Source organism: Orcinus orca, chromosome 2 (genome assembly GCF_937001465.1).
Source record: "Orcinus orca chromosome 2, mOrcOrc1.1, whole genome shotgun sequence".
Lineage (NCBI taxonomy): Eukaryota > Metazoa > Chordata > Mammalia > Artiodactyla > Delphinidae > Orcinus > Orcinus orca.
In genome coordinates this window covers 125,843,107-125,870,595 of record NC_064560.1, presented here as the reverse complement: position 1 = coordinate 125,870,595, position 27,489 = coordinate 125,843,107, and the positions used below count along the sequence as shown (strand labels likewise).

Genomic DNA, 27,489 nt, shown 5'->3' with positions numbered 1-27,489 from the left:
TGAAGAACCTAGGGGCAGGACAGGAATAAAGATGCAGATGTAGAGAATGGACTTGAGGACATGGGGAGGGGGAAGGGTAAGCTGGGACGAAGTGAGAGAGTGGCATGGACATATATACACTACCACATGTAAAATAGATAGCTAGTGGGAAGCAGCCGCATAGCACAGGGAGATCAGCTCAGTGCTTTGTGACCACCTAGAGGGGTGGGATAGGGAGGGTGGGAGGGAGGGAGATGCAAGAGGGAAGAGTTATGGGAACATATGTATAAGTATAACTGATTCACTTTGTTATAAAGCAGAAACTAACACACCATTGTAAAGCAATTATACTCCAATAAAGATGTTAAAAAAAAAAGCATTTATTCTCCAATTCACAGAAATAGCTTTTTAGACTCAGGGATAAGATAAAATGTGTTCATTAAATAAGTAGAAGAGTAAAGAGTAAAATGAAGATATCTTGACTCTTGGTTCTGTGGTTGACTTACTTTAAAGAGGAGACAAGGATCATTATTTATCATATAGAAATTTGTTCAGCAACTTTGTAATAGACAGCTGAATTCCTCAGTTTACAATCATCTTCTCTGCAATAGAGTAACTAATATTGCCATAATAGAAATAAACAAATAAGGCCTTAGGAATTTACTTCTGCATAAAAGGTACTAACGAGTGTGAAAATCTATACATATAAAAGTCCAGAATGTAGAGGGATAATTAGATCATTTTTCTCAGTTTTTCATATGTGTGTAGTAGTGATATCTGGGCCTAATTTCATCACAAATACATAAACCTTTCGTTTTGACTTGGGCTATATATGAAAATTGGAGGGGATTGACAATATGCTACATTTTTTTGTCAATTTGCATGTAATGGTGTTTAGATATTTTCATGAGCATCCCGCAGTTTAATAAACTTCTTTTTTTTTTACCGGTACGCGGGCCTCTCACTGTTGTGGCCTCTCCCGTTGCGGAGCACAGGCTCCGGATTTAAACTGCTTCTTATTCTTTATTCTTTTGAGTACTTTCTGTCATTTCAGTCATTTCTTACCTTTTAGCCAGAGATAGTGAGTCACTCCCTCAGTGTTGTGTATGTGGATGTCCATATTATCTGGAACACAATTCCCTAAAGTACTCATAAGCATTATCTCTACAAGTTAACAGAAGTTGGTAGAATAATAACCCAAAGGCCTCAGTCAATTCTGATTCCTTTCAGATAATCAAAGAAAGATTAGATATATTTTTATTATTAAGCATATTCTATTTCATTCCATTATTTCCATTAAAATTGGTATAACTATTTTATATGGCAGCTCTCTGACCATCTATAGGGTCCTCTAATCCTGCTCCCTTTGGTCACAATACATCATCATTCTCTTTACCTAAGGAATTTTTTTTTTTTTTTTTTTTAACCTAAGGAATTTGACATGGAGTCTTCTTGATTTGGACTTGCCCATTTGACAATAAATTGTTATACTTCTCCCAAAGAGGGATGTTAGTTAATTCAGGAAATTAGCACTCTGAAATTATATAAATCCAAGCACCTTCTTAACTATTTTCACCTATTTCTTCATATAAATTTTAGAATATTATTGAAAATTTTACCCAAAAAAGTCCTGTGGAATTTTTATGTTGAGTAAATTAAATTTATAAATCAATTTAAGAAGGTCCATTATATTAACAATTTTTTATTCTTTTACAGCGACATGTATACATCTTTATCGCTTCACATTTTCTCAGCAGAGCTTTGTAGTTTTTTTCATAGAGGCACATACGCTTCCTTTATCGGGCAAAAAAAATCCCATATAAGCATATCTGTATTGATTTTTTATTGCTGCTATAACAACTTTACCACAAACTTAGAAGCTTAAACCAATATAAATTTATTCTCTTACAGCTCTGTCAGATGTTCAACACAAATTTCACTGAACTAAAATCAAGATGTCAATAGGGCTGCATTGCTTTCTCATTCTTCTTCCCAGGTTTATTGAGGACTAATTGACAAAAAATTAATATATTTAAAGTGTACAACATGATATAATAATTTGATATATGTATACATTGTAAAATGATTACCATAATCAAACTAATTAACACATCCAGCAAAAGTGGACCTGTGAAATTGAAACCCACATTGTTTAAGGGTCAACTGTATGTAAATTAATTGTATTTCTATACATTACCAATAAATAATTTAAAATTAAATTAACAATAACATCAACAAACATAAAGTACTTGGGGACAAATTTAATTTAATATGTGTGATTACAAATGAAGATGACTAACATTGCTGAGAAAAATTAAAGAAAACCTAAATAAATAAAGGGATATACCATGTTAATGGATTGAAAGGCTGCATATCATTAAGAGGTCTATTCTTTCCCAAACTGATCTATAGATTCAATGCAATCCTAATCTAAGTTCCAGCACTATTCTTTGTAGAACTATACAAGCTTTTTACAAAAATTTACATGGAAATACAAAGAATTTGAAATAGCAAAACAATTTTGAAAAAGAAGAAAGTTTGAGGGCTCACACTACATAACTTCAAGATTTACTATAAAGTAATCAGGACAACGTGGTATTGATTTAAATATACACATATATGTCAATGGAACAGAATATAGAATCCAAAAATAAATTGACACAAAAGGTCAACTGATGGGCTTCCCTGGTGGTGCAGTGGTTGAGAGTCTGCCTGCCGATGCAGGGGACACGGGTTCGTGCCCCAGTCTGGGAAGATACCACATGCCGTGGAGCGGCTGAGCCTGTGAGCCATGGCCGCTGAGCCTGCGCATCCGGAGCCTGTGCTCCGCAACGGGAGAGGCCACAACAGTGAGAGGCCCGCGTACCGCAAAAAAAAAAAAAAAAAAAAAAACACGTCAACTGACTTTCAACAAAGGTGTCAAGGTAACTGAATGGGGAAAAAAATAGTCTTTTCAAATGGTGCTGGATCAACTAAATAGATTGAAAAAATGAATCTCAACCTTTATCTTATACCATATAACAAAGTAAACTCAAAATGGATCACAGACCTAAAATTTAAAGCTGAAACTATAAAATTTCTTTAAAAAAATGGGAAAATCTGCAAGAATTTGGTGTAGGCAAAGATTTCTTAGGACACAAAAAGGATCAACTGTAAAAGTAAAAAATTGAAAAATTGGACTTAAAGTTTAAATTTCTGCTCTTCAAAATATATCATTCAGAAAATAAAGCTGCAAGCCAGAGAGTAATAAAAATATTGGCAAGACATATATCCATCAAAGGTCTTATATCCAGAATATACCAAGAATTCTTACAACATAGTGACAAGAAGACAAAAAATAATGTATGAGCAAAATATTTGAATAGGAACATCACAAAACAAGATATATGAAAGGATAATAAGCAAATGAAAAGATTCTCAACAGTAATCATTAGGGAAATGAAGAATAAAACCACACACACACTCACCAGAATGCTTAAAATTAAAGGTTGACAATTCCCATTGTTGGATGTTAAACTCTTATACTTCTGATGAGAGTATAAAATCATACAATGACTTTGAAAAACTGTCTTGTAGTTTCTTACAAGTTAAACATATACTTACCATGTGATCCAATAATTCTAGTTACCCAAGAGAGATGAAAATACATATCCAAAATAACCTGTAAATAAATGTTTATAGCTACTTTATTCATAATTATAAAAAAACTAGAAACACCCAAAAGTCAATCAATACATAAATGAATAAACAAATTGTAGTATGCCCATACAATAAAATATTACTCAACAGTAAGAAGGATTAAAGTACTGATACCCACAAAGACATGGGTTAATCTCAGAAACAGCATGCAGAGCAAAAGAAGTCAGGCATAAAAGAGTACATATTGTATGATTCAATTTATATGAAACTATAGGAAAGACAAATTTAGTTTACAGCGACAAAAAATCAGATGCTTGGGTTCTTGGGTGGGGATACAGTGATTTCTGGGAAGGTGCTGAAACTTTTTGGGGTGATGGAAATGTTCTATATCTTGATTAAAGAGGTAGTTAGATGGGTATACCTTTGTCAGATTTTATCAAACTGTACAATAAAATGAGTACATTTTGTGTAATTAATTTCTATATCAATAAAGTTTATTTTAAAATAAGTTCTAATACATCTCCATCTTGATTTTGTCAAGTACTACAAAAAGTACAAAATAGATGTAGAAATAAATGAGAGAATCACTTTCAAAGTGACTAAATTTAATTCAATATAAAGAGGATAAGGCTTAAACACCTTGAAAATATTTATATTTGAAAGCAGGATTAAAACCACTATAATGTATAAAACACAGGTGTGATGTACAGCTTCCCAGAGGCAATAACCTAAAGAACAATACAAATCAAAAAAGTAGGTTCTCTTACAACTTTACCTGTTCCTGAAACTGAGACCATGCCCTGAAGTCTATGTGTTTTTTTACTGGTGTAACTAGAAGTCTTCTTTAAACTTTTCCAGATCCTTTTCCTTTACATATTACAATATGATCTTTTCCTTTATTTAAGTAATAGTTAACAAGTCACTTTCTTTAGTGCAGAAGTCTGCCCTGCTTCATGCCATTTCACCTAACGATTTTGATTTCTTACTTTTACTCTCATTAAAGATACGACCATAATAATATCTATAATTCCAAACCCATAATATACATGATTTCATGAAAAAACTCGTCTCTGTCTGAGATGCTTCATAGCACTTTTTATTTCCTCATTCCTAAAGGTGTCAATGAAGGGATTCAGCAAAGGGGTGACCACTGTGTAGAAGACAGATACCAACTTGTCAGTGGAGAAGCTGGTGTCTGGCTGAGTGCAAATGAAGATAACATGGTCCAAAGAAGAGGGCAACCACCATGAAGTGGGCTAAACAGGTGGACAGAGCTTTCCTGCGCCCTTCAGCTGACTGTTTTCTAAGAGAAAACAAGATGATGGTGTAGGAGGCGACCAAAGCCAGGAAACAGGAGAGGGAAATGGTTCCTCTATTGGACACAATCAGCATTCCTGTGAGACATGTATCTGTGCAGGCCAGCTTGATGACAGGAGGAACATCACAGAAGTAGCTATCAATAACATTGGGGCCACAGTAAGGTAGACGAATGGTCAAGAAGGTCTGTACCAGTGATTGAACAGTACCCGCCAACCAGAGCACAAAGACAAGCTGTACACAGACCCTCATGTTCATCACATTGGGGTAGTGTAATGGAGCACAGATGGCTACGTAACGATCATAGGCCATAATGGTCAGCAGAAGGATCTCAGCACAGGCAAATAGATGTAGGAAGAAGAGCTGTGCAATGCAGTTGTCAAAGGAAATGGTCTTTCTGTCAAAAATCAAACCATCCAGCATCTTGGGCACAGTGACAGATGAGTGGCAGATGTCAATAAAGGACAGATTGCTCAGGAAGAAATACATGGGTGTACTAAGACGTGGAGTAAAGACTATGGTAACCATGATGAGAATGTTCCCCCAAAGGGTTAGCACATACATGGCTGAGAATGCCATGAAAAATAGTATTTCCAGCACCCAGTTATCAGTGAGTCCCAAGAAGACAAATTGAGTCACTCCTGTTTGGTTTAGAACATCCATCCAATGAGTTTCCAAAGGATCTTGGGGGGGAAAAACATGAACGCTAATTTAGCCTTAATATTATAGGACTGGAACTAATTGAAGTGACTCTGCATTTCTATCTGAGTTGCTTATTTGTTATCAGGGTATATAGAATATAAGATCAATTTAATAACAATTGCTATAATATACACAGTATGTATCAGGAGCCATTCCATGCCTTTTATATACACCATCTTATTTAACCATAACTGCACCATGGCATAAGCATTATTGTTCCTCTCTTGCAGATAAGTGGGCTCTACAAGAATAAATAAGTTGCCCAAACCCTTAGCCACTAGGTAGCTGGCTTTTTTCATTTCAGTCTAATCCACAGGTAACACCAAATTAATATTCCAAAATACAACTCCCAGCTAAGATCATTCACTATTTCATTCTTCCTATCAAATTAAAAGTACCTTCAAAGCCTGCAACAATCTGCTGCACATTTATTTTTCCAGTATGGCATCTTCTCTCCAGCCAAGCAAGTTACCATGCTCCAGCCATGCTACGTCCACCAGCTTACATTCCAAAATCTTTGTCTGTATTTATGTTGTTCCCTCTGCTCAGAAAACACATCCTCTAATCAACTGTACTGTCCTCATCACTGACTATTAAAACACTTCATCCTGTAAGACTACCTCAAAGAGCAGTACCTTTAAGAAAACTTAACTGAGGCAATCAAATCCTATCTCTTCCCCTTCATACTTCTTTTTTATAAAAGAAAGTATAAAATAAGATATCTGGTTTTGCTCCCCCATTAAGTTGAAATTTTCTTGAAAAGCGATAGCCACATATGACTTATCCCTTGCAGCACTTAACATGACATCTGGCACACAGTAGTTATGCGAAAGATATTTTTATTTGAACTGAACCTACCTTTTTAGGTAACCTGCAAAAGAATCCAATGCTTCTTCACAATGGAGCTAATAACTGACTTTAAAAACCTATTTTTTAAATTCTGTAATATGATTTGTCCCCTAGGGGATATTATTGTTTAAACACTAAAGTTATATTACCTGTAATTTTCTATACTGATTGGCTGGCCGAAGACTAACAGAGTTTAGGAAACATTTACCACAAACCATAAAAAAGATTTATAGGGACTTCCCTGGTGGCGCAGTGGTTAAGAATCCGCCTGCCAATGCAGGGGACACAGGTTCGAGCCCTGGTCTGGGAAGATCCCACATGCCGTGGAGCAACTAAGCCCACAAGCCACAACTACTGAGCCCACGTGCCACAACTACTGAAGCCCACGCGCCTAGAGCCCGTGCTCCACAACAAAGACAAGCCACTGCAATGAGAAGCCTGCACACCACAACAAAGACCCAGTGCAGCCAAAAAATAAATAAATTTTAAAATATATATATTTATATCTTGATCTAATTATTTCACTTGTAGGAATTTCCTAAGCATCCAAACTATTGAAAAAGCTAAATGCAAGAGAACATTAATTAGAGCATTATTTAAAATAACAGTCATGGAATATTTTTTTGAAGCTTAAATGAATATAGCAAACCTGATATATAATGATATTTAAATAATATATAATGAATATAATGAACTGTATGCAGCCATTAGAAATGGAAATAACAAAGGATTACCAATATGAAAAAATATTGAAATATTACGAAGAATTAAAAATGAGATAAAATTTGTTTATACAGTCTCAAAATTTTTAAATATACATAGTGCCATATAAATTATCAAAATACATATAGTAGACTAGAGAAAATGCTGCAATACATATGATTAAAAAGAGTAATATTCCTAGTGTTCAAAGATCTCTTAAAATTTGACAAGAAAAGACAAATGACAATTAAATATGGCCAAAAAAATATGAATAAGCAAATCACAGAAAAAGAAATGCAAATAACAAATAAGTACGAATAAAAAGATGCTCAACTTCAGTAGTAGGTGAAAAAAAACAAATACCTTTCGTCTCTCTTCAGATTGGCAAAGGTGTAAGGAACTGAGCACTGTATAGACTGCTACTGGAAGTAGGTGTTATTAAGAGCTTTTTGCTAAATAATCAGGCAGTACCTATTAAAAATTTAAATGCCCATACCCATAACCCAAGAATCCCTCTTGTAGGACTGTATTTCATAGAAATAAAGCAATCAGGAATTAAGGATATATCGATATGTTTATTGAAAAATGTTAGCAAAACAAGGTACTGGAAATAAACTGAATGTTTATCAAAAGAAAAATAGGTAAATAAATTTTAGTACAGCAACAGTATGGAATATTATATAGCCATTAATAAGAATGAGTTGGATCTATGTATAATGACTTAAACAGTGGTTCTCAATGTGCCTGCACTTCAGAACCAGCTGGGGGCGGTTTCTAAATTTTGCTGCTCAGGCCTCACCCCAGAAGATTAATTCAGAATCTCTGGAGGTTGGACCCATCAGTACTTTTAAAGCTCCTTGGTGATTCCAGCATACAGCCAAGATGGCAAACTATTAACTTCAAAAAATGTCAACAATATATTGTTAAGTGAAAAGAGCGTGCTATAAATATATTGTGAACCAGGAGAGAAGGGAAGGGAGGAAGGGAGGAAGGGAGGGAGGAAGGGAGGAAGGGAGGGAGGAAGGGAGGGAAGAAAGAAAGAAGGAATAAACAAAGGAGCAAAGTAAGGAAGGACTCAAAAGAGATTTTATATATATATACACACATATATGAATATGAACTTATTTACACATATTCAAACATATATATATATTCATGAATTCTGTTTGTATGTATTTATCCCTAAAAAGAAAGATATGTGCTAAAGAATACACACATATTTTAACACTGGTTACCTGTGGAAGTATAGAATTGAAAGGAACACTAGTAGCATTTTATTAATTTTTATATTATACTCTGTAATTGTTCAAATTTGTATATAAGCATGGGTTACTTTGTTTAAAAACAAAATATTAAAAGCATGCATGGGGGGAAAAAACAAAGGAAATGAAAATGCTGACTTCATGGGATTATGAGTACATTTTTCCTTCTCCACATCTAAGAGCTTATGATATAGTTTTATTTCTTCTTTTTAATTTTTAAAACATATTTATTTATTTTATTATTATTTATTTGTTTGGCCGGGTCTTAATTGTGGCAGGCAGGCTCTTTAGTTGTGGTATGCAGACTCTTACTTGCAGCATGCATGTGGGATCTAGTTCCCTGACCAGGGATCAAACCCGGGCTCCCTGCATTGAGAGTTCGGAGTCTTAACCACTGCACTACCAGGGAAGTCCCTAATATGGTTGTATTTCTTATAAAGCAATATTCTTAAGATGGGGAGGACTTTTCTCATAAACTCCTGGTCAGCAATGCATTAGTAGCAGAGAACAAAGAGCTGTTTTGCTTTCAGCTAAGGAGAGGGTAGAGGCTCTTCATAAGAGCACATACAGTGGTGATTTCAAATAACTATGACCTTTGGCCGTCACCCCCTAAGCCTCAGTTTTCTGAACTGTAAAATAGGAACTAGATGCATCTTTTCTATGTCAGTAGTTGTAGCAGATGTCTAGGTCTCCTGTCAAAAAGATCAATAGAGAAACCAGGGAATGGGAAGAATCTCTGGCTTTGAAGAGCATCATTAAAAATTGAAGCTCAGGCCTTAGCAGGACTGGGTGGGGTAACGCCAGCCTTTCCAGGCAGGGTGGGCTGGGAACTACCCTCAGCCTTGGCTCTGAATTAATTCCCCCCACCTAGGCGGTAGCACGGGAACCCTTCACACGGTTCCGGCTTTTCTCAGGAGGCTGTCAGCCCTGCCCACCCACCTCATCTCCTGCACTGTTGGCCGCCCAGCTTCCAGGTGTCTGCTCCTCTGGTGAGACGCGGCTGGTAGACGCTCTCCTCAGCTCCTTGCCTGGGTGGGCAAGTCAGGCTCTAGGGCCGGCAGAAATCCTCATTTGAGGGTCCCACCGAGTTCCCTGGTCAGAGTGCTGCAGCTGAGCAGATAGGCTGCTTGGGAATACTGTTCAGGTGCTGCAGAAAGCCTTCTTGGAATCTGACATGTTATCACTTTGGGACCATTGGCCAGCTGCTCCTGACTTGGCCACTTGAAGACTCAGACTGTCCCAGTCTCTGAACTGAAGAGAACCAAGACTATTAGCATATCTCTCACCACCATCAATGCAAGGTATTTCAATGAAGAGTATCAGGAGGACAACTACAAATCCCACACTGGCATGTGCAGGTTCTGAGAAATGGTGGAATAACCCAATGTGTCTGGGTGACCTTTGGAGACAGCTGAGATAGAGCTACAACAGGGCAGTAGCGGACACCAAACTCATAGCCCATCTTCCCCAGCCGTGTGGCTGACAGGGTCTTGGTGCTCCGGCCGCTGTCAGGCCTGAGCCTCCGAGGTAGGAGAGCCGAATTCAGGACACTGGTCCACCAGAGACCTCCTGGCCCCACGTAATATCAGTCGGCAAGAGCTCTCCCAGACATCTCCATCTCAACACTAAGACCCAGCTTCACTCAATGACCAGCAAGCTCCAGTGCTGGACACCCCATGCCAAACAACTAGCAATGCAGGAACACAACCCCACCCATTAACAGAGAGGCTGCCTAAAATCATAATAAGCTCACAGACACCACAAAACACACAACTGGATGCAGTCCTGTCCACTAGAAAGACAAGATCCAACCTCATCCACCAGAACACAGGCACCAGTCTCCTCCACCAGGAAGCCTACACAACCCACTAAACCAACCTTACCCACTAGGAGCAGACACCAAAAACAACGGGAACAATGAAACAGCAGCCTGTGAAAAGGAGACCCCAAACACAGTAAGTTAAGGAAAATGAGAAGACAGAGAAATACACAGCAGATGAAGGAACAGGTAAAAACCCACCAGACCAAACAAATGACGAGGAAATAGGCAGTCTACCTGAAAAAGAATTCAGAGTAATGATAGTAAAGATGATCCAAAATCTTGGACATAGAATGGAGAAAATACAAGAAATGATTAACAAGGACCTAGAAGAACTAAAGAGCAAACAAACAATGATGAACAACATTGAACAATAAATGAAATTTAAAATTCTCTAGAAGGAATCAATAGCAGAATAACTGATGCAGAAGAATTGATAAGTGACCTGGAAGATAAAATAGTGGAAATAACTCCCGCAGAGCAGAATAAAGAAAAAAGAATGAAAAGAATTGAGAACAGTCTCAGAGACCTCTGGGACAACATTAAACACACCAACATTCGAATTATAGGGGTCCCAGAAGAAGAAGAGAAAAAGAAAGGTTCTGAGAAAATATTTGCAGAGATTATAGTTGAAAACTTCCCTAATATGGGAAAGGAAATAGTCAATCAAGTCAAGGAAGTACAGAGAGTCCCATACAGGATAAATCCAAGGAGAAACACACCAAGACACATATTAATCAAACTATCAAAAATTAACTACAGAGAAAAATATTAAAAGGAGCAAGGGAAAAACAACAAATAACATACAAGGGAATCCCCATAAGGTTAACAGGTGATCTTTCAGCAGAAACTCTGCAAGCCAAAAGGGTGTGGCAGGACATATTTAAAGTAGTGAAAGGGAAAAACCTACAACCAAGATTACTGTATCCAGCAAGGATCTCATTCAGATTCAGCAGAGAAGTTAAAATCTTTACAGACAAGCAAAAGCTAAGAGAATTCAGCACCACTAAAACCAGCTTTACAGCAAATGCTAAAGGAACTTTTCTAGGCAGGAAACACAAAAGAAGGAAAAGACCTACAATAACAAACCCAAAACAATTAAGAAAATGGGAATAGGAACATACATATCAGTAACTATCTTAAATGTAAATGGATTAAATACTCCAACCAAAACATAGACTGGCTGAATGGATACAAAAACAAGACCCGTATATATGCTGTCTACAAGAGACCCACTTCAGACCTAGGGACACATACAGACTGAAAGTGAGGGGATGGAAAAAGGTATTCCATGCAAATGGAAATCAAAAGAAAGCTGGAGTAGCAATTCTCATATCAGACAAAATAGACTTTAAAATAAAGACTATAAGGGACAAAGAAGGACACTACATAATGATCAAGGGATCAAACCAAGAAGAAGAGATAACAATTGTAAATCTTTATGCACCCAACATAGGAGCACCTCAATACATAAGGCAAATGCTAACAGCCATAGAAGGGGAAATCGACAGTAACACAATCATAGTAGGGGACTTCAACACCCCACTTTCACCAAAGGACAGACTATCCAAAATGAAAACAAATAAGGAAACACAAGCTTTAAATGACACATTAAACAAGATGGACTTAATTGATATTTATAGGACATTCCATCCAAAAACAACAGAATACAGTTTCTTCTCAAGTGCTCATGGAACATTCTCCAGGATAGATGATATCTTGGGTCACAAATCAAGCCTTGGTAAATTTAAGAAAATTGAAATCATATCAGGCATCTTTTCTGAAAACAACGTTATAAGACTAGATATCAATTATAGGAAAAAAACTGTAAAAAATACAAACTTATGGAGGCTAAACAATACACTACTAAATAACCAAGAGATCACTGAAGAAATCAAAGAGAAAGTCAAAAAATACCTAGAAACAAAGGACAATGAAAACACGATGACCCAAAACCTATGGGATGCAGCAAAAGCAGTTCTAAGAGGGAAGTTTATAGCAATACAAGCCTACCTCAAGAAACAAGAAACATCTCAAATAAACAACCTAATGTTACACCTAAAGCAATTAGAGAAAGAAGAACACAAAAAACCCAAAGTTAGCAGAAGGAAAGAAATAAAGATCAGATCAGGAATAAATGAAAAAGAAATGAAGGAAACGATAGCAAAGATCAATAAAACTAGAAGCTTGTTCTTTGAAAAGATAAACAAAATTGATAAACCATTAGCCAGACTCATCAAAAAAAAAAAGGAAGAAGACTCATATCAATAGAATTAGAAATGAAAAGAAGTAACAACTGGCACTGCAGAAATACAAAGGATCATGAGAGATTACTACAAGCAACTATATGCCAATAAAATGGACAACCTGGAAGAAATGGACAAATTCCTAGAAAAGCACAACCTTCCAAGATTGAACCAGGAAGAAATAGAAAATATAAACAGACCAATCACAAGAACTGAAATTGAAACTGTGATTAAAAGTCTTCCAGCAGGGCTTCCCTGGTGGCGCAGTGGTTGAGAGTCTGCCTGCCGATGCAGGGGACGCGGGTTCGTGCCCCGGTCCGGGAGGATCCCGCGTGCCGCGGAGTGGCTGCGCCCGTGGGCCATGGCCGCTGAGCCTGCGCGTCCGGAGCCATTGCTCCGCAATGGGAGAGGCCACAGCAGTGAGAGGCCCGCGTGCCGCAAAAAAAAAAAAAAAAAAAAGTCTTCCAGCAAACAAAAGCCCAGGACCAGATGACTTCATAGGCGACTTTTATCAAACATTTCGAGAAGAGCTAACACCTATCCTTCTCAAACTCTTCCAAAATATAGCAGAGGAAGGAACACTCCCAAACTCATTCTACGGGGCCAACATCACCCTGATACCAAAACCAGACAAAGATGTCACAAAAAAAGAAAACTACAGGCCAACATCACTGATAAACATAGATGCAAAAATCTTCAACAAAATACTAGCAAACAGAATCCAACAGCACATGAAAAGGATCATACATCATGGTCAAGTGGGGTTTATCCCAGGAATGCAAGGATTCTTCAATATACACAAATCAATCAATGTGGTAAATCATATTAACAAATTGAAGGAGAAAAAACATATGAACATCTCAATAGATGCAGAAAAAGCTTTCGACAAAATCCAACACCATTTTTGATAAAAACCCTCCAGAAAGTAGGTGTAGAGGGAACTTACCTCAACATAATAAAAGCCATATATGACAAACTCACAGCCAACATTGTTCTCAATGGTGAAAAATTAAACCATTTCCACTAGGATCAGGAATAGGACAAGGTTGCCCACTCTCACCACTATTATTCAAATTAGTTTTGGAAGTTTTAGCCACAGAAATCAGAGAAGAAAAAGAAATAAAAGGAATCCAAATTGGAAAAGAAGAAGTAAAACTGTCACTGTTTGCAGATGACATGATACTATACATAGAGAATCCTAAAGATGCTACCAGAAAACTACTAGAGCTAATCAATGAATTTGGTAAAGTAGCAGGATACAAAATTAATGCACAGAAATCTCTTGCATTCCTATACACTAATGATGAAAAATCTGAAAAAGAAATTAAGGAAACACTTCCATTTACCATTGCAATCCCACTACTGGCATCTACCCTGAGAAAACCATAATGCAAAAAGAGTCATGTACCACAATGTTCATTGTAGCACTATTTACAATAGCCAGGATGTGGAAGCAACCTAAGTGTCCATCGACAGATGAATGGATAAAGAAGATGTGGCACATATATACAGTGGAATATTACTCAGCCATAAAAAGAAATGAAATTGAGTTATTTGTAGTGAGGTGGATGGACCTAGAGTCAGTCATACAGAGTGAAGTAAGTCAGGAGAAAAACAATGGTTCTGAAGAACCTAGAGGCAGGACAGGAATAAAGACACAGACATGGAGAGTGGACTTGAGGACATGGGGAGAGGGAGGGGTGGCCTGGGACAAGGTGAGATAGTGGCATGTACATATATACAAATGTAGAATGGATGGCTCGTGGGAAGCAGCTGCATAGCACAGGGAGATCAGCTCTATGCTTTGTGACCACCTAGAGCGGTGGGATAAGGAGGGTGAGAGGGAGACGCAAGAGGGAGGGGATATGGGGATATGTCTATACGTATGGCTGATTCACTTTGTTATACAGCAGAAGCTAATGCATCATTGTAGAGCAATTATACTACAATAAAGATGTTGAAAAAAAATTGAAGCTCATATGCATATTTGACTTAAGAAAACTCTAATGGAAAGCACTGAGTCTTGGGATTGGCTGAAATTCACAAAGCCACAGTAATCCCCTTGATGTCCTTAGGCTGTTCCCAGGGGCAGCAGAAGGTAGTTATTGCATCTTTAGCACCAGAGAAATCTAGACAGTATTAGTAAAAAGTGGTTTTGCTCTGGTTTTAAAAAGAGATGGGCTGAGACTTTGACTCTGAGATTAGGTGACTTTGGAAAAATGACAGCCTCTCTGGGCTTCAGTTTCCTCATGTGTACAAATGGAAATACTAAACCTATTTCATGAACTGTTATAAAAGTGTTTAACGTATTGCCTGGCACTTGTCACACACAGAAAGTCTGTTCTATTATTATTATAACTAAGAGCTCTCTGCAAAAAACCATCCCAAAAGACCCCAAGAGAGAAAATGTAGGACATGTTCTAGGCAGCCTAAAACCAGGACGACAAAAAAGCAGATGAAAGAAAGTGAGGAGTCACTAATCAAACAATATTTAGTGAATGCCCCAGCAGGATCTGTGCCCAAGGAACATTCTTCCTGCAGACTTCACAGGACTCCCTCTTTTTCATTTTTAAGGTCTGATCTCAAATATGATCCCTCTCATGGAGTCCCTGCAGACGATTATAACTGAAAGAACACTGCCCACTTACACAATATCCTAGTCCATCTTCTTTGTAGCACTTATAAACACTTGAAATTATCTGAATTATTTGCATCCATGTTTATTGTCTGCCTCTCCAAATATAAAACCTTCGAGGGTAAGAACTAGATCTGCTTTGTTTACAGCTACATCCCCAAAACTTGTGTTCAGCAGCGAGTGAGATCCCAACACCCAGGTGGTAATAAGTTCAGCAGTGACTAAGACTTCCAAGCTCCAGAACTACAGAAGCCCCTGAAGAAATGCTAGGCAGGGGCTCTGCCCTAAAGAATCCATAAAAACAAAAACATATATAATCAAAGCTAACCACAGTGTATACTGCCAATTGGAAGTAAATTTAACACTCCCCCGGTTTTTTAAGATTTCATTCTTCTGAAAAGATGCATAGCACCTCCTTTAACCTTCCCATTACATCTTTCTCTACTTCTCTTCAGCCTTTCCATTCTTTGCCCACCATCATGCTGATCTGTTTTGTTCTATATTTTTTCTTCTCTCTTTTCTTCTCTCTTCTCTCTTTTCTATCTTCTGAAGAAGATAGAAAAAAAGAAAAAAAGTCTGGGGGTTCCCTGGTGGCGCAGTGGTTGAGAGTCTGCCTGCCGATGCAGGGGACACGGGTTCGTGCCCCAGTTCGGGAAGATCCCACATGCCGCGGAGCGGCTGGGCCCCTGAGCCATGGCCGTGCGTCCGGAGCCTGTGCTCCACAACGGGAGAGGCCACAACAGCGAGAGGCCCGCGTACAGCAAAAAAAAAAAAAAAAGTCTGGAGGGCTTAGGAAGCATAATCAAAAATTTGGAGAAGTGAGGCACATTGGAATGGCCAATAAACCTGGAGGGAAGAAATGTACACACAAAGAATTGTTATTCTTAGTTATTAGTGACACCTGAGCAGTGCTATCTTGCTGTAAACACATTAAATTTCACTCATTCCTTGAGTCATCCAGTGAATTCACAGATAGACTGATCCATGAATAATTTGGCAGATCGGGACTTTCAAATGTAGAAAAAAAGAATCAGGGCTTACAAACTAAGGATGTTAAAAAGAAAATACTGAATTCAAATCATTGATGTCAAGTAAAAATTAGTGTTAAAGTGTCTCTTTTATTGACTTAGTAGTAGAGCTTTTTAAAAAAATTCTTTGGAAAAAAATAGCTTCATTTTTAAACTCACAATTGAATGTATCAAAATTTAAGCCTTGAATTAAACTTTTATGTGTACTTCAGAGATTTAATCTTTTAATCTACTAAAGACTAGTTTCTTTATTATTTTATTTTATATTTTTAATTGAAGTAGAGTTGATTTACCATGTGGCAATCTCTGCTTACAGCAAAGTGACTCAGTTATACACACAGAGACATTCTTTTTTTTAATATTATTTTCCATTATGGTTTATCCCAGGAGATTAGATATAGTTCCCTGTGCTATACAGTAGGACCTTGTTGTTTATCCATTCTAAATGTAATAGTTTGCATCTACCAATCCCAAACTCCCAGTCAATCCCTCTCCCTCCCCCCCTCCCCCTTGGCAACCACAAGTAAAGAGTAGTTTCTTAATAAATGGAGGGTTGAGAAATTAATCATAGAGATAATATGGGAACAGGATGCCCACATTCTACTATGAACACTGAAGAAAATTAGAAAAAGAAGAATGCCTACTCTCTCTGATATAATAACAAGTTCTTCTTTTAAAAGTACTTGTAGTTTCTTAGCAAGGAGCTCAATGGTGGAAATAAATTTTTTAAAGCATCCATTCTGCCTAGGCCCTTCATCAAAACTCCCTCACCCCAGGAAGTCATGATGGTTGTACTTCTTTCTTACACCAACAATAATTTGTCATAGAGTCTTTCCTAGAAAAACAAAGGTTTGATGGGATATTAGAAAGAGAAGTTGTTGAAACCCACAGAGAAACCAGCAAGACTTAAATGTTAAAAAGAACAAGAAAAACTACCAGGTACAGACATGCCTAGCAGATGCTGGCTCACCCTCCTCCCAGCCACCGTCATTACCGCCACTTCACAGAGAGCTTGAGACTTGAAGAACTGAGAACCTCCAAGTACATATACATTAGCAGCACACAAATGCTGACCTTCAAGGCCCCCATGATGCCTTCCTTTCTCTACTCTCCAAGCCTCCATCTCATTCGCTTGCTTCTCTAGGTCTCTAATATCTTCCAACCATAATTCATTGAACCAAGACTTTTGGTCTTTAACTTCTCTTGGTTCACCCTATATCTTTGACATCACACCCATCTTGGTGTCATATATTTATATACATGTTCTCATTAGGAAAGCCACATAGTGGAAAATGGAGTGGGAAAAATACCCATAATCCCACAACTAATTTAATTGCTGTTATCATATTACTGTTGTCTTTAATTTGTTCTAATTGTATTACAAACATGTAATTCTACATTCTATTTTTCTCTCAGTATTATAAGTATATGGTTGAATGACATTTCATTGCATACATTCCACCTCTGTGGCCATTCAAGATGTTTCTAGTTTCTCACTGTTAAAAATAATAGTACAATTTATTCTCAACGTAACTGTGAGAAATCCTATTAAAATCTAGGTCAGGTCATGTCATTCCACCAAAGATTTCCAATGGCTCCCCATCTCACATCTTGTAAAAGTGAAGTCTTTACAGTATCCTACAAGGCCCTAAATGATACAGCTCTCCATTACGGCTCTAACCTTATCTCCTACCACCCTCCCCTTCATTCACTCAGCTCTAATCATATTGACCTCCTTCCTATTCCTCAGATACTCTAAACACGTTCCCACCTGAAGGCCTTTGCACTGGTTACTTCCTCTGCTTGGAACCTCTTCCCCCAGATCCCATAGTCAATCCCTCACCCCCTTAGTGTATTTGCTCAAATATTACCTTCTCAATGAGGCTTATACTGATGATCTTATAGAAAACTGAAACTCACCCAGAATCCCCAGCACTCCTGATCCCCTTTACCCTGATCTACTTTTTTACTTTTTGAAAGCACTCATCACCTTCTAACATACTATGTATTTTACTTATTTAATTAGTCTATTGTTTATTATTGTCTGTCACCTGCTTCTAGAATATAAACTCCATAAGGGCAAGAACCTTTGTATGTTTTGTTCAATGAAGTATCTAAAATATCTTAAAAAGTACATAGAACAACAATATTAGCTCAACAAATTCTTTTGCATGATTATAACTGCTCCAATATTTAAAAATTGTTTTTTAGAAATTGATTATTAGAAATTAATTTACTAACTCAAAGGTTATGACTCAAAATACAGTGCTGTCAAACTGCTTTCCAAAATGTTGGCAGGGTTGAGTTAATTTACTCATGGTTACTCAGTTAACTATTGGTTGAAATAGGATTTGAATTTTCCAAAGCCTACACTCTCTGTTAAGCCTACACTCTCTGCTTAACAGAGATTGAACCAAAAAACATAAAGTGGCCTTTAAGGAGCAAGAAAGTGCAACTATGCACATCTTGAAGGAAAGGAAATATCTCATTCATTTTTCTACCCACATAGTAAAGTATGTGGCACAAAGGAGAAACTCGCCAAATACTCCATGAATTAATTGAAAAAATATCTGTAAAGTAACGCTGCAAGTAAGGAACATGAAAAGTCTCAAAATTTGGGGGGAAGTTGACCTGTGCATTAAAATAATTGCTCAGGGACTTCCCTGGCGGTCCAGTGGTTAAGACTTTGGCTTCCAATACAGGGTGTGCAGGTTTGATCCCTGGTCAGGGATCTAAGATTCCACATGCCTTGCGGCCAAAAAACCAAAACATAAAACAGCAGTAATATTGTAACAAATTCAATAAAGACTTTAAAAATGATCTGCATCCAAAAAAGTCTTAGAAAAATAAATTAAATAATTGCTCAGATTTTTAAGGAAAACAGTAAAAATCTTATCTACAAAGGGGCAATTGAACTAAAAGGACCAGAATCCTCACTGGACATCAGTATTGTTATATTGGTGTGTATTGTGTATATTGATATTCTTCATAAAAGGCTAAAAGAAAATGAAAATCTGTCCCTTCCTACCCTTTGCCTGTCCTTCTACCTTTCTCCCAAGAGCTCTGCAATTCCCACACTAGCTCTGCAATATAGACAGTAAGAACTTTCCCATTTTTCAAATCACTCCTCTCAGGTGTATAGTAAATTGTCGGGGATCAGACATCGTAAGCAGCAAGAGTCTCCTTTACCTCCTGAGTCCCCAGTTTCAGCCCAGTTATTTTGCTGTTTGCTCAGAGATACTCCAAATCCTATCTTCCTCTGCCTCTTCTCTGTTTCCTCCTGATCTCTAGTTCAGCACTATAGGCTCGAGTCTTCGCAAAGACACACTTAGAGAAGGCTCCTTTTGCCAAGAGGAACCTAAGTTCCATCCTAGTAGACTATCATCCTTTTAGCTTCAAATGAATTTGTAAAATTCTGAGTTGCCACGATCTTGCTTGGAGAGATCTTGTATGAGAGAACTGCCTGTGTCAGTTGAATGCCAGGGGCTTAAACCCTAAAGAAGAGACAGGGAGAAGCTCACAGGGACACAATAAACTTTGACAGCTTTACTTCTCTAATAAAATGGAATGCAGCTAAAGTTCAAAGATGTTTTGAGGCTTGCCCTGCTTTTGCATGGCAGATTGGAGCTCTGTCCCAGTTCCCCTGCCCTTAGATTTTTCCACTACTCAGCAGTTGCCTCCAGAGAGCTGAGCTAGATTAACTCCTAAATCTTTTAGTATATTGTACTTAGTTTATTTTTTAAAGATTTTATTCTTCACAGCATATTGCATTGTTTTTTTTTAAAGATTTGATTCTTCATAGTATATCATGATATGATTTATCTGGTTCTCAATCAAAACAGGAAAAGAAACCTCTGAGAAAGAAGCTGCTCAGAGGTTTTAGAGGTGAGGATTGTTTAAGGGAAGAACCAATGGTGTCCTCCTCTGCATACCAAGGAAGCACTCAACAACACTCCCTCACACATTACAGGGGTATAGTCATGGTGAGTTCTGTTCCAGAGAGTGAAACTGGGTAGGGAAGCCCAGGAGAGCAGAACTATCATTCCTCAGCTGTAGTCTTCCTTATCTTCTCCAGAACAGCCCACTTCTAACTTGTATTCAGACTTCTGTGCGCTAACTTGTAAGTGCACAGAAAGGACAAGCTTTCTCTGGTGGTAATAAGGACTCCCTTGCTTAGGCAAACAAGCAAAAACTGAATGACCATCTGCCACTAGAAGAGACTCATTCTTTCTTTGGAAGGTTGTATCATATTCAACTTTCATTCTATAAACTTGTAGTGCCTAGGCAGGCACTGTGCTAGGGATTCAAATACAAAAAGGCAGAGAGAAATGATTGTCTTGATCCCTCCCCCATCCCCAAATCCATAATCATATGACTTTTTTTGATAACTAGAAAAAAGAAACAGGTACTGTGGCAAACTCTAAAATGTGACAAGTCATAATCCGAGGCATTTTGAAGAATCTTGGAGGGTGTGTGTATTAGGGGGCAGCGGGGTGGAGGGGAGTGTAGGTGCCTTAGTAGGAAGCAAGAAACGCATTGAAAAAGTATACTGAGTTCTGAGACAGAAGGGAGGTTAAATAATTCTTATAATTTAAAAGGCCTTCTATTAACCTTCTAAACACCACACACTTATGCACCATATCAAACAAGTGATTGAGTCTTGCTCAGTACCATTGTATATGTGCGTACCCAAAAAACATGGCAAGCAATGAAAATAAAGAGGTGGTGAAACTTACCAGTTTTCTCCAACTATGCAAGGGGAGCTTAGCTAATTGTTATAATGTTCTTTCCTTTACTTCTTTCATAGTTTCTTCTGAAATGAAACAGACAGAAAGCAAAATATTAAAAAACACAAAATAAAAAACATTCTGATTTGGACATTAGTAACTGGTTTTCTATTTAAATCATTTCACCCATTTAATATTGGTCTCTGAATTTGTTAATCTCTTTCCTTCTCTGTAAATTTTGCATTTGTCCTTTTCAATACTTTTGCCTTCTTCTGCCAAGGTAGAACTAAGCCTACTTGCCATTCCATTTTAATCATTAACTACCATGGGCACCATTAGAACTATATTTGAACACATTCCAAAATCTGTTACTCAAAGGCCATTCATTAATTCAACAAACATTTATTATAGAAAGAAAGTATTTATCTTTAGCTAATATAAATTAATTGAATACTTTATGAGATATGACCTGATACTAACTTTAAGCTTAAAATTTTGTGTCAAGAAAATACAAAAGTGTTTTGATTTTGGTAATCATGTCACAATGTATATATGTAGCAAATCATCACATTGTCACCTTAAATATATATAATTTTTGTCTGTCAATTATACTTCAATAAAGCTGGAGAAAAAATATAAAAGTTTTTAAGGAGTTGTGTCAAATCAAATCCAGTTAGTCTTAGATTCTGTTATTGTCCTGCTGAATCAAAAACATTATTAAGTGAAGACTTCTTTTGTGAGTTAATATATCCAAAAATTTGGTTTCTGCTTCTTTTTACTCCTTTAACCAACTCATCTATCATATCTCTGGTACACTTGGGCAAGTCACTTAACTTTAATATTCGTTATCTGTAAAGTAGGTAATAATTTTACCCCTTTGATCATTTTTTTATTATTATTTATTTATTTGTTTATTTTTGGCTGAGTTGGGTCTTCGTTGCTGTGCGCGGGCTTTCTCTCGTTGCAGAGAGCAGGGGCTACTCTTCGTTGCAGTGGGCGGGCCTCTCATTGCAGTGTCTTCTCCTGTTGCGGAGCACGGGCTCTAGGCACACGGGCTCTAAGCACACGAGCTCTAAGCACACGGGCTCTAAGCACACGGGCTCAGTAGTTGTGGCACACAGGCTTAGTTGCTCCATGGCATGTGGGATCTTCCTGGACCAGGGCTCGAACCCGTGTCCCCTGCATTGGCAGGCGGATTCTTAACCACTGCGCCACCAGGGAAGTCCCTTCCCCTTTAATTATTGTGATGGTTAATTTTTTGTGTCAACTTGGCTAGGACATAATACCCAGTTGTGTGTTCAAATACAATCTAGCAGTTGCTGTGATGGTGTTTCTAGATGTGATTAACATTTAAATCAGTGGTCTTTGAGTAAAGCAGTTTACCCTTTATAATGTGAGTAGGCCTAATACAATCAGTCAAAGTCTTAAAAGAAAAGATTAAGATCCCCAGAAGAAGGAATTTGGCCTCCAGACTTTCTTTAGACTCAAGACTGAAAGACATAGTCCTGCCAGAATTTCCAGCCTGCCGGACCTGTCCTGCAGACTTCAGATTTGTCAGGCCCCGCAATCTCCTGAGCCAATTCCTTAAAATAAATCAATCTCTCCCTCTTTCTCTCTCTCTCACACACACACACACTCTCTCTCTCTCCATATATAGAGATAGAGATAGATATATAAAATTTATTTCAATCGAAAGATAGATAGATGATGAATAGATATATAGGGAGAGAGATCCTATTGGTTATGTTTCTTTGGAGAATCCTAGCTAATACAATTACCTTCCTTGCAATGGTTTTAGAGGTGAAAATGTGGTTTAGGTTTAGGAAAGTTTAGCTACACAGGAAGACCACTGTTCATTCTTAGGAGATAAACTTCTCTTGAAGATCTTATTATCTTCTCTCTCCTTCCCTCAGTATCCACCTTAAATAAGTAACAATAACCATTATCACCTTATAGAGATGAGGCAGAAAGAGGATAGGAAAACTCTGTGTCATTAAATCAAATCAATCAACCCAGGAGCACTATTAAACTCTGACTGTCTTATAAAGGCCAAAGCAATATTCTTCAATGTATAATCAGTAACATTTGTTTATAGACCTATCTTGCTTGTTTAATATAGATTTTCCACTGACGTCAAACACTTACATCTATTCCTGTACCTCCTCTAATGATTCATTTCTCCTCTTATACCCTGTTACAGAAGCCTAGGATGTAAAATCCCAGAGTACAAAATTCTGCACTGTGGATTTCAGTCTTGAAAGCTTTGTGATTTTTATCTATCTGACATAGGATTTTGAAGTGATCATTGCATGACTATAACTGAACTTGCCATCAATGAATACTCAGGGGTATTATTAAAAGTCTTCCATTCCAATGAATTTCCTGTTATTAGTCCCATTCACTTAGGAATTTAATAAGTGGACAATAAAGCCAGGAGACTCCAGATAGGGAAGAGCTCCAAACCTTTGGTAATTTGCAATACACACCAGGGATTCAAAAAGTTCACTGACAGGTGAAAGCTCACCCATGAATACTAAGTAAGTGGTATCAATCCATGGGCTCCCAAAAGACCAACAAGCAGCCTGGAACTTAGTTTCCAGAAATATCTGACTCAACACCTCTTTGTTTTTTCTACTGCTTGAGTAAAAGTTCAGAGCCCAAACAATGTCCAGAGCATTTCACAGATTGCCTACCTCAAGGCAAAGAGTATCAAGATGTTTTGTAACCAGCTAGCTTTTAAATCTCCTTAAAAGAATTTTGACTACTCAGAGCAAAAACAATAATGATGCATTGTGGAATTTGTAACATGCAGGAGTAAAATATATGAAAATAATAACAAAAAGGCTGGGAGGAGGAAAAAGTAAGTTTGAAAGATTCTTATATTATGTAGTCAGTGGTATTTTATTTGATGGTATGCTACATTAAAGATGTATACTATAAATGCTAGAGAAACAGCTACAAATAAAGAGGTATAGCTAATTAGATAATAGTGGAGATGGAATAAAATATTTTTTAAAAACTCAATCCACACGAAAAAAGAAAATAGGAAATAAATAGCAAAATGGTAGATTTCAACCAAACCCCATCAATAATCATATTAAATATAAATAGTATAACTTGTATCCAGAATATATAAAGAACTCTTACAATTCAACAATAAAAAGACAACCCAGCTTAAAAATGGACAAAGGATTTGACTAGACATTTCTCCAGAGAAGATTTACATATGTCCAATAAGCACATGAAAAAAAATTTCAACATAATTAACCTTTCAAGGAAATGAAAATCACAATGAGATACCACTTCACATCCACTAGGATGACTAAAATCAAAAAGACAGACAGTGACAAGTGTCAGAAAGGGTGTGGAGAAACTGGAATTAGAGAAACTTACTTGCAGGAATGTAAAATGGTAAGGTACTTTGCAAAACAATTTAGCAGTTTCTCAAAATGCTGAGCACAGAGCTCTCATAACCCAGCAAATCTACTCCTATACCCAAGAAAATTGAAAATGTATATTCACACAAAAAGTTGTATATGAATATTAATTGCAGTGTTATTCATAAAAGCCCCAAAGTGGAAACAACCAAAATGTCTACCAACTGACAAATAGATAAACAAAGTGTAGAATAGCTGTAAAGCTGAATATTATTCAGTAATAAAAAAGAATGAGGTACTAATACATGATACAATATGTATCCAACTTTGCAATGTAGGAGATGGAGACACTGTGGAGTTTGATGTTTTGAGGAGAAAAGGGTATGGAGGTAGCAAATGTTACAGGCCCTACTGGAGTTCCAGTGCAAGCAGTAAATATGCAGCAGACTGTAACCATTATAGATGCTACCCACATGGTAGGGGTTTTCTACCAATTACCAGAATTACCAAAACAGTAAGAATAAGGAAAAGAACGAGGGATGGGAGAGTGGTCCAGAAGGCCAGGTCCAATAGGGCCAGCTCAACCTCAGGCCACAGTTCTCATCCTACTACACACGGAGACCTATGAGCATTGACCACAGTATTCTCTGGTGCAGGAAAAAGTAGTGGAATGTGCTGATAACCAGGGGATAGGAGATCAAGGTAGACTAGTGTTAAAAAAGAGACACTGGGGCTTCCCTGATGGCGCAGTGGTTGAGAGTCCGCCTGCCGATGCAGGGGACACAGGTTCGTGCCCCGGTCCGGGAAGATCCCACATGCTGCGGAGCGGCTGGGCCCGTGAGCCATGGCCGCTGAGCCTGCGCGTCCGGAGCCTGTGCTCCACAACGGGAGAGGCCACAACAGTGAGAGGCCCGCGTACCGCAAAAAAAAAAGACAGTGTAGGGGACTGGTTAAGAGCAAATTCTGAGGCCTGACTTCTAGGATTCAAATCCCATTTCTGCCACTACCTGTGTGACCTTAGTCAAGTTACTTAATCACTCAGTGCCTCAGTTTACTCATCTGAAAAAGGGGTATATACTAGTACCTTCTTGATAAGCATGGCCAGGACCAGGGTGAAGCAAGAGAAGCACCTAGGGTGCAGAAGTGTACTTGTGTGTCTCTGAGTCAGTGTCTCTTAAATTTTGTTTCCCCAGATGCCTCTCTTGCCCCACACCTAGTCCCAGTCCTGCTCATAAGGTTGTTGTAAACATTAAATGAGCAAAAACACTTAGAACAGTGTATGGCATAGAGTAAGGGATATATAAATGTTAGGTAGGCATTAGCTGCTATTATTATTATTGTTGTTGTTGTTGTTGTTGTTATATCCTGGAGAAAGATCCAGAGCGGGATCTTAAAGAATTTGATTAAATTAGACAGACAAACCAAAAACAAACCAATTGTTTTTGACTCACTTCTCCCCTGGATCACCAGCAGCTCTATTGGAACCACCTTCAAAAATTCAGCTGTGTTTCCCACTTATTCCAAATCGCTCAAACCAGAATGGTCTGATCTGTAAATATGGCCTCAATACATGCAGCCAGTGTTTACAACACTAAAAGAAGGATACAGGACTCATCAAGTTGGACTAAATGATTTTCCTTGAATGGATTATCCAAAACATCTATCTGCTGAGAGAAAGACTAGTTCTTTGTACCTAAAATTTTAAAATAAATAAATTTTTACAACTTCAATTATAAATGTTTAATTATAAATGGAAGAGCTAATTGGTTATAGAAATCTCTTTTTTTTTAATTTACCATTATCTTCTCTATGGATCTGTCTTTCAAATATATGAATTGTTTCTCTCAGTTCTATAAAAGTATTTAGGCTGGGAAAAAAGTTTTTGAGCTTCTTACTATAGCACTCTACTAAATGCTGTGAACTGTGCAGAATGAATACAATATGGTCTCTATGCCTGAGGAACTCCCAGTGCAGCCAAAGAAGCAGGTATGGGCTCTACCTTTGATAAAAGGTAAACTCTGGTAAATGGTATAATCAAGGTTTAAACAATGTGCTGTGCTATTATGGAGAAAGGAAAGGTCACAGGTGACTCACATGCAAGTAGAAAGTTTAATAAGAACCTACAGTATGCTCAGGCTGTGCCCAGAGCTGTGGCGTTATAGAAGGTGCATAAAAGCCCTGACCTCCTCTCTGACATGGATGACTATTTAGTTGGAGTGAGAAAGCTAATACACATTATTAAAAAGCAGCAAACAATGTTCCATGTTAGACTGTGGGCAGAATACTAAAAGTATTGCAGCCTTCCAGCGAAGATGAAGACCCATAGAAGCTGGAGCAGTCAGGGAGGAAAAGAGGGGTCTAGGACATGAGGAAGTACAGTGATGGAAGTGATTATGGGGCCAAGAGGTAGCCTGGCCAAACTGCAGCAGGGAAAAAAAAAAAAAAAAAAAAGCCTGCGGCAGACGGAGGAAGAGGCAGGGAGAGTAAGTCTATTTGGTAAGGATGAGTCCTCAGGCATTAGGGGAAATATTACTGTATGTACTAGCAATCTGAGAGCCAATGAAAGATTTGGGATAGACGAGGGACCTGATGCAAGTGATATTTAACAACTAGTTTGTAGAATGGAATAGAACATAAAGGTGGTGGTGAAGGGTAGCCTGGAAGTGAGAAAATGGGGGTAGGAGGGTTAGAGGTAATTCTTCAGAGGGAAGTGCTGAAGATCTGGATTAGGAAGTACCTGTGGAAATAGAAGGAGAATATTTCTGCAGTATTTTATGAGACAAGACTATGAGAAGTATTTTTTTAAGTAATTTATACTTTTTTATTTATTTATTTTTTGGCCGCGCCTTGTGGCATGTGGGATCTTAGTTCCCTGACCAGGGATTGAACCCGTGCCCCCTGCCTTGGGAGCACGGAGTCTTAACCACTGGACCGCTGGGGAAGTCCCTCCACAGTATTTTATGAGACAAGGTTATGAGAAGTATTTTAATAAAAGGATCGATCTGTTGTGGTTGTTTAGGTTTTTTTCCAGAGATATTTTTGGTTTTGTTTTTAAGGAAAAAGAAAAATAGAAGTAAAGACCAACTAATTAATAGAACAAAGTGCCTTCTACAGGGAAGGTAAAGCTGCTTTAGGGGACAAGATAATTAGTTGTGGTTTAGGTATGCTGATATAGGTGGGAGGGAATAGTGAATCACTCTCCTCCCC

The 27,489-nt window shown here is 37.8% G+C and overlaps 2 protein-coding genes and 2 long non-coding RNA genes across 7 annotated transcripts in view; 1 reads left to right on the top strand and 3 right to left on the bottom strand.

Moving 5' to 3' along the window:
• Positions 1-27,489, bottom strand: part of LOC117202925 (uncharacterized) — a 68,139-nt gene that overhangs the window by 3,930 nt on the left and 36,720 nt on the right. For all 3 annotated transcript variants that reach the window (XR_004485468.2, XR_004485469.2, XR_007475762.1), the window contains exon 4: positions 20,915-20,991. This is a non-coding gene — a long non-coding RNA (uncharacterized LOC117202925). The remainder of the gene's footprint in view (positions 1-20,914; positions 20,992-27,489) is intronic.
• Positions 1-27,489, top strand: part of SALL2 (spalt like transcription factor 2) — a 915,550-nt gene that overhangs the window by 858,055 nt on the left and 30,006 nt on the right. The window lies entirely within an intron of this gene.
• On the bottom strand, positions 344-3,035 carry LOC117202926 (uncharacterized). Its single transcript, XR_004485471.2, has 2 exons — positions 1,407-3,035; positions 344-1,375 (listed from the first exon to the last, which is right to left on the bottom strand). It is a non-coding gene; the product is annotated as an uncharacterized LOC117202926 (long non-coding RNA).
• LOC101271366 (olfactory receptor 1509) lies at positions 4,080-5,958 on the bottom strand. The gene is given in 2 exon segments (XM_012534552.3): positions 4,080-4,841; positions 4,843-5,958. Coding segments are annotated over 2 exon segments (927 nt in total). The 5' UTR covers positions 5,599-5,958; the 3' UTR covers positions 4,080-4,670.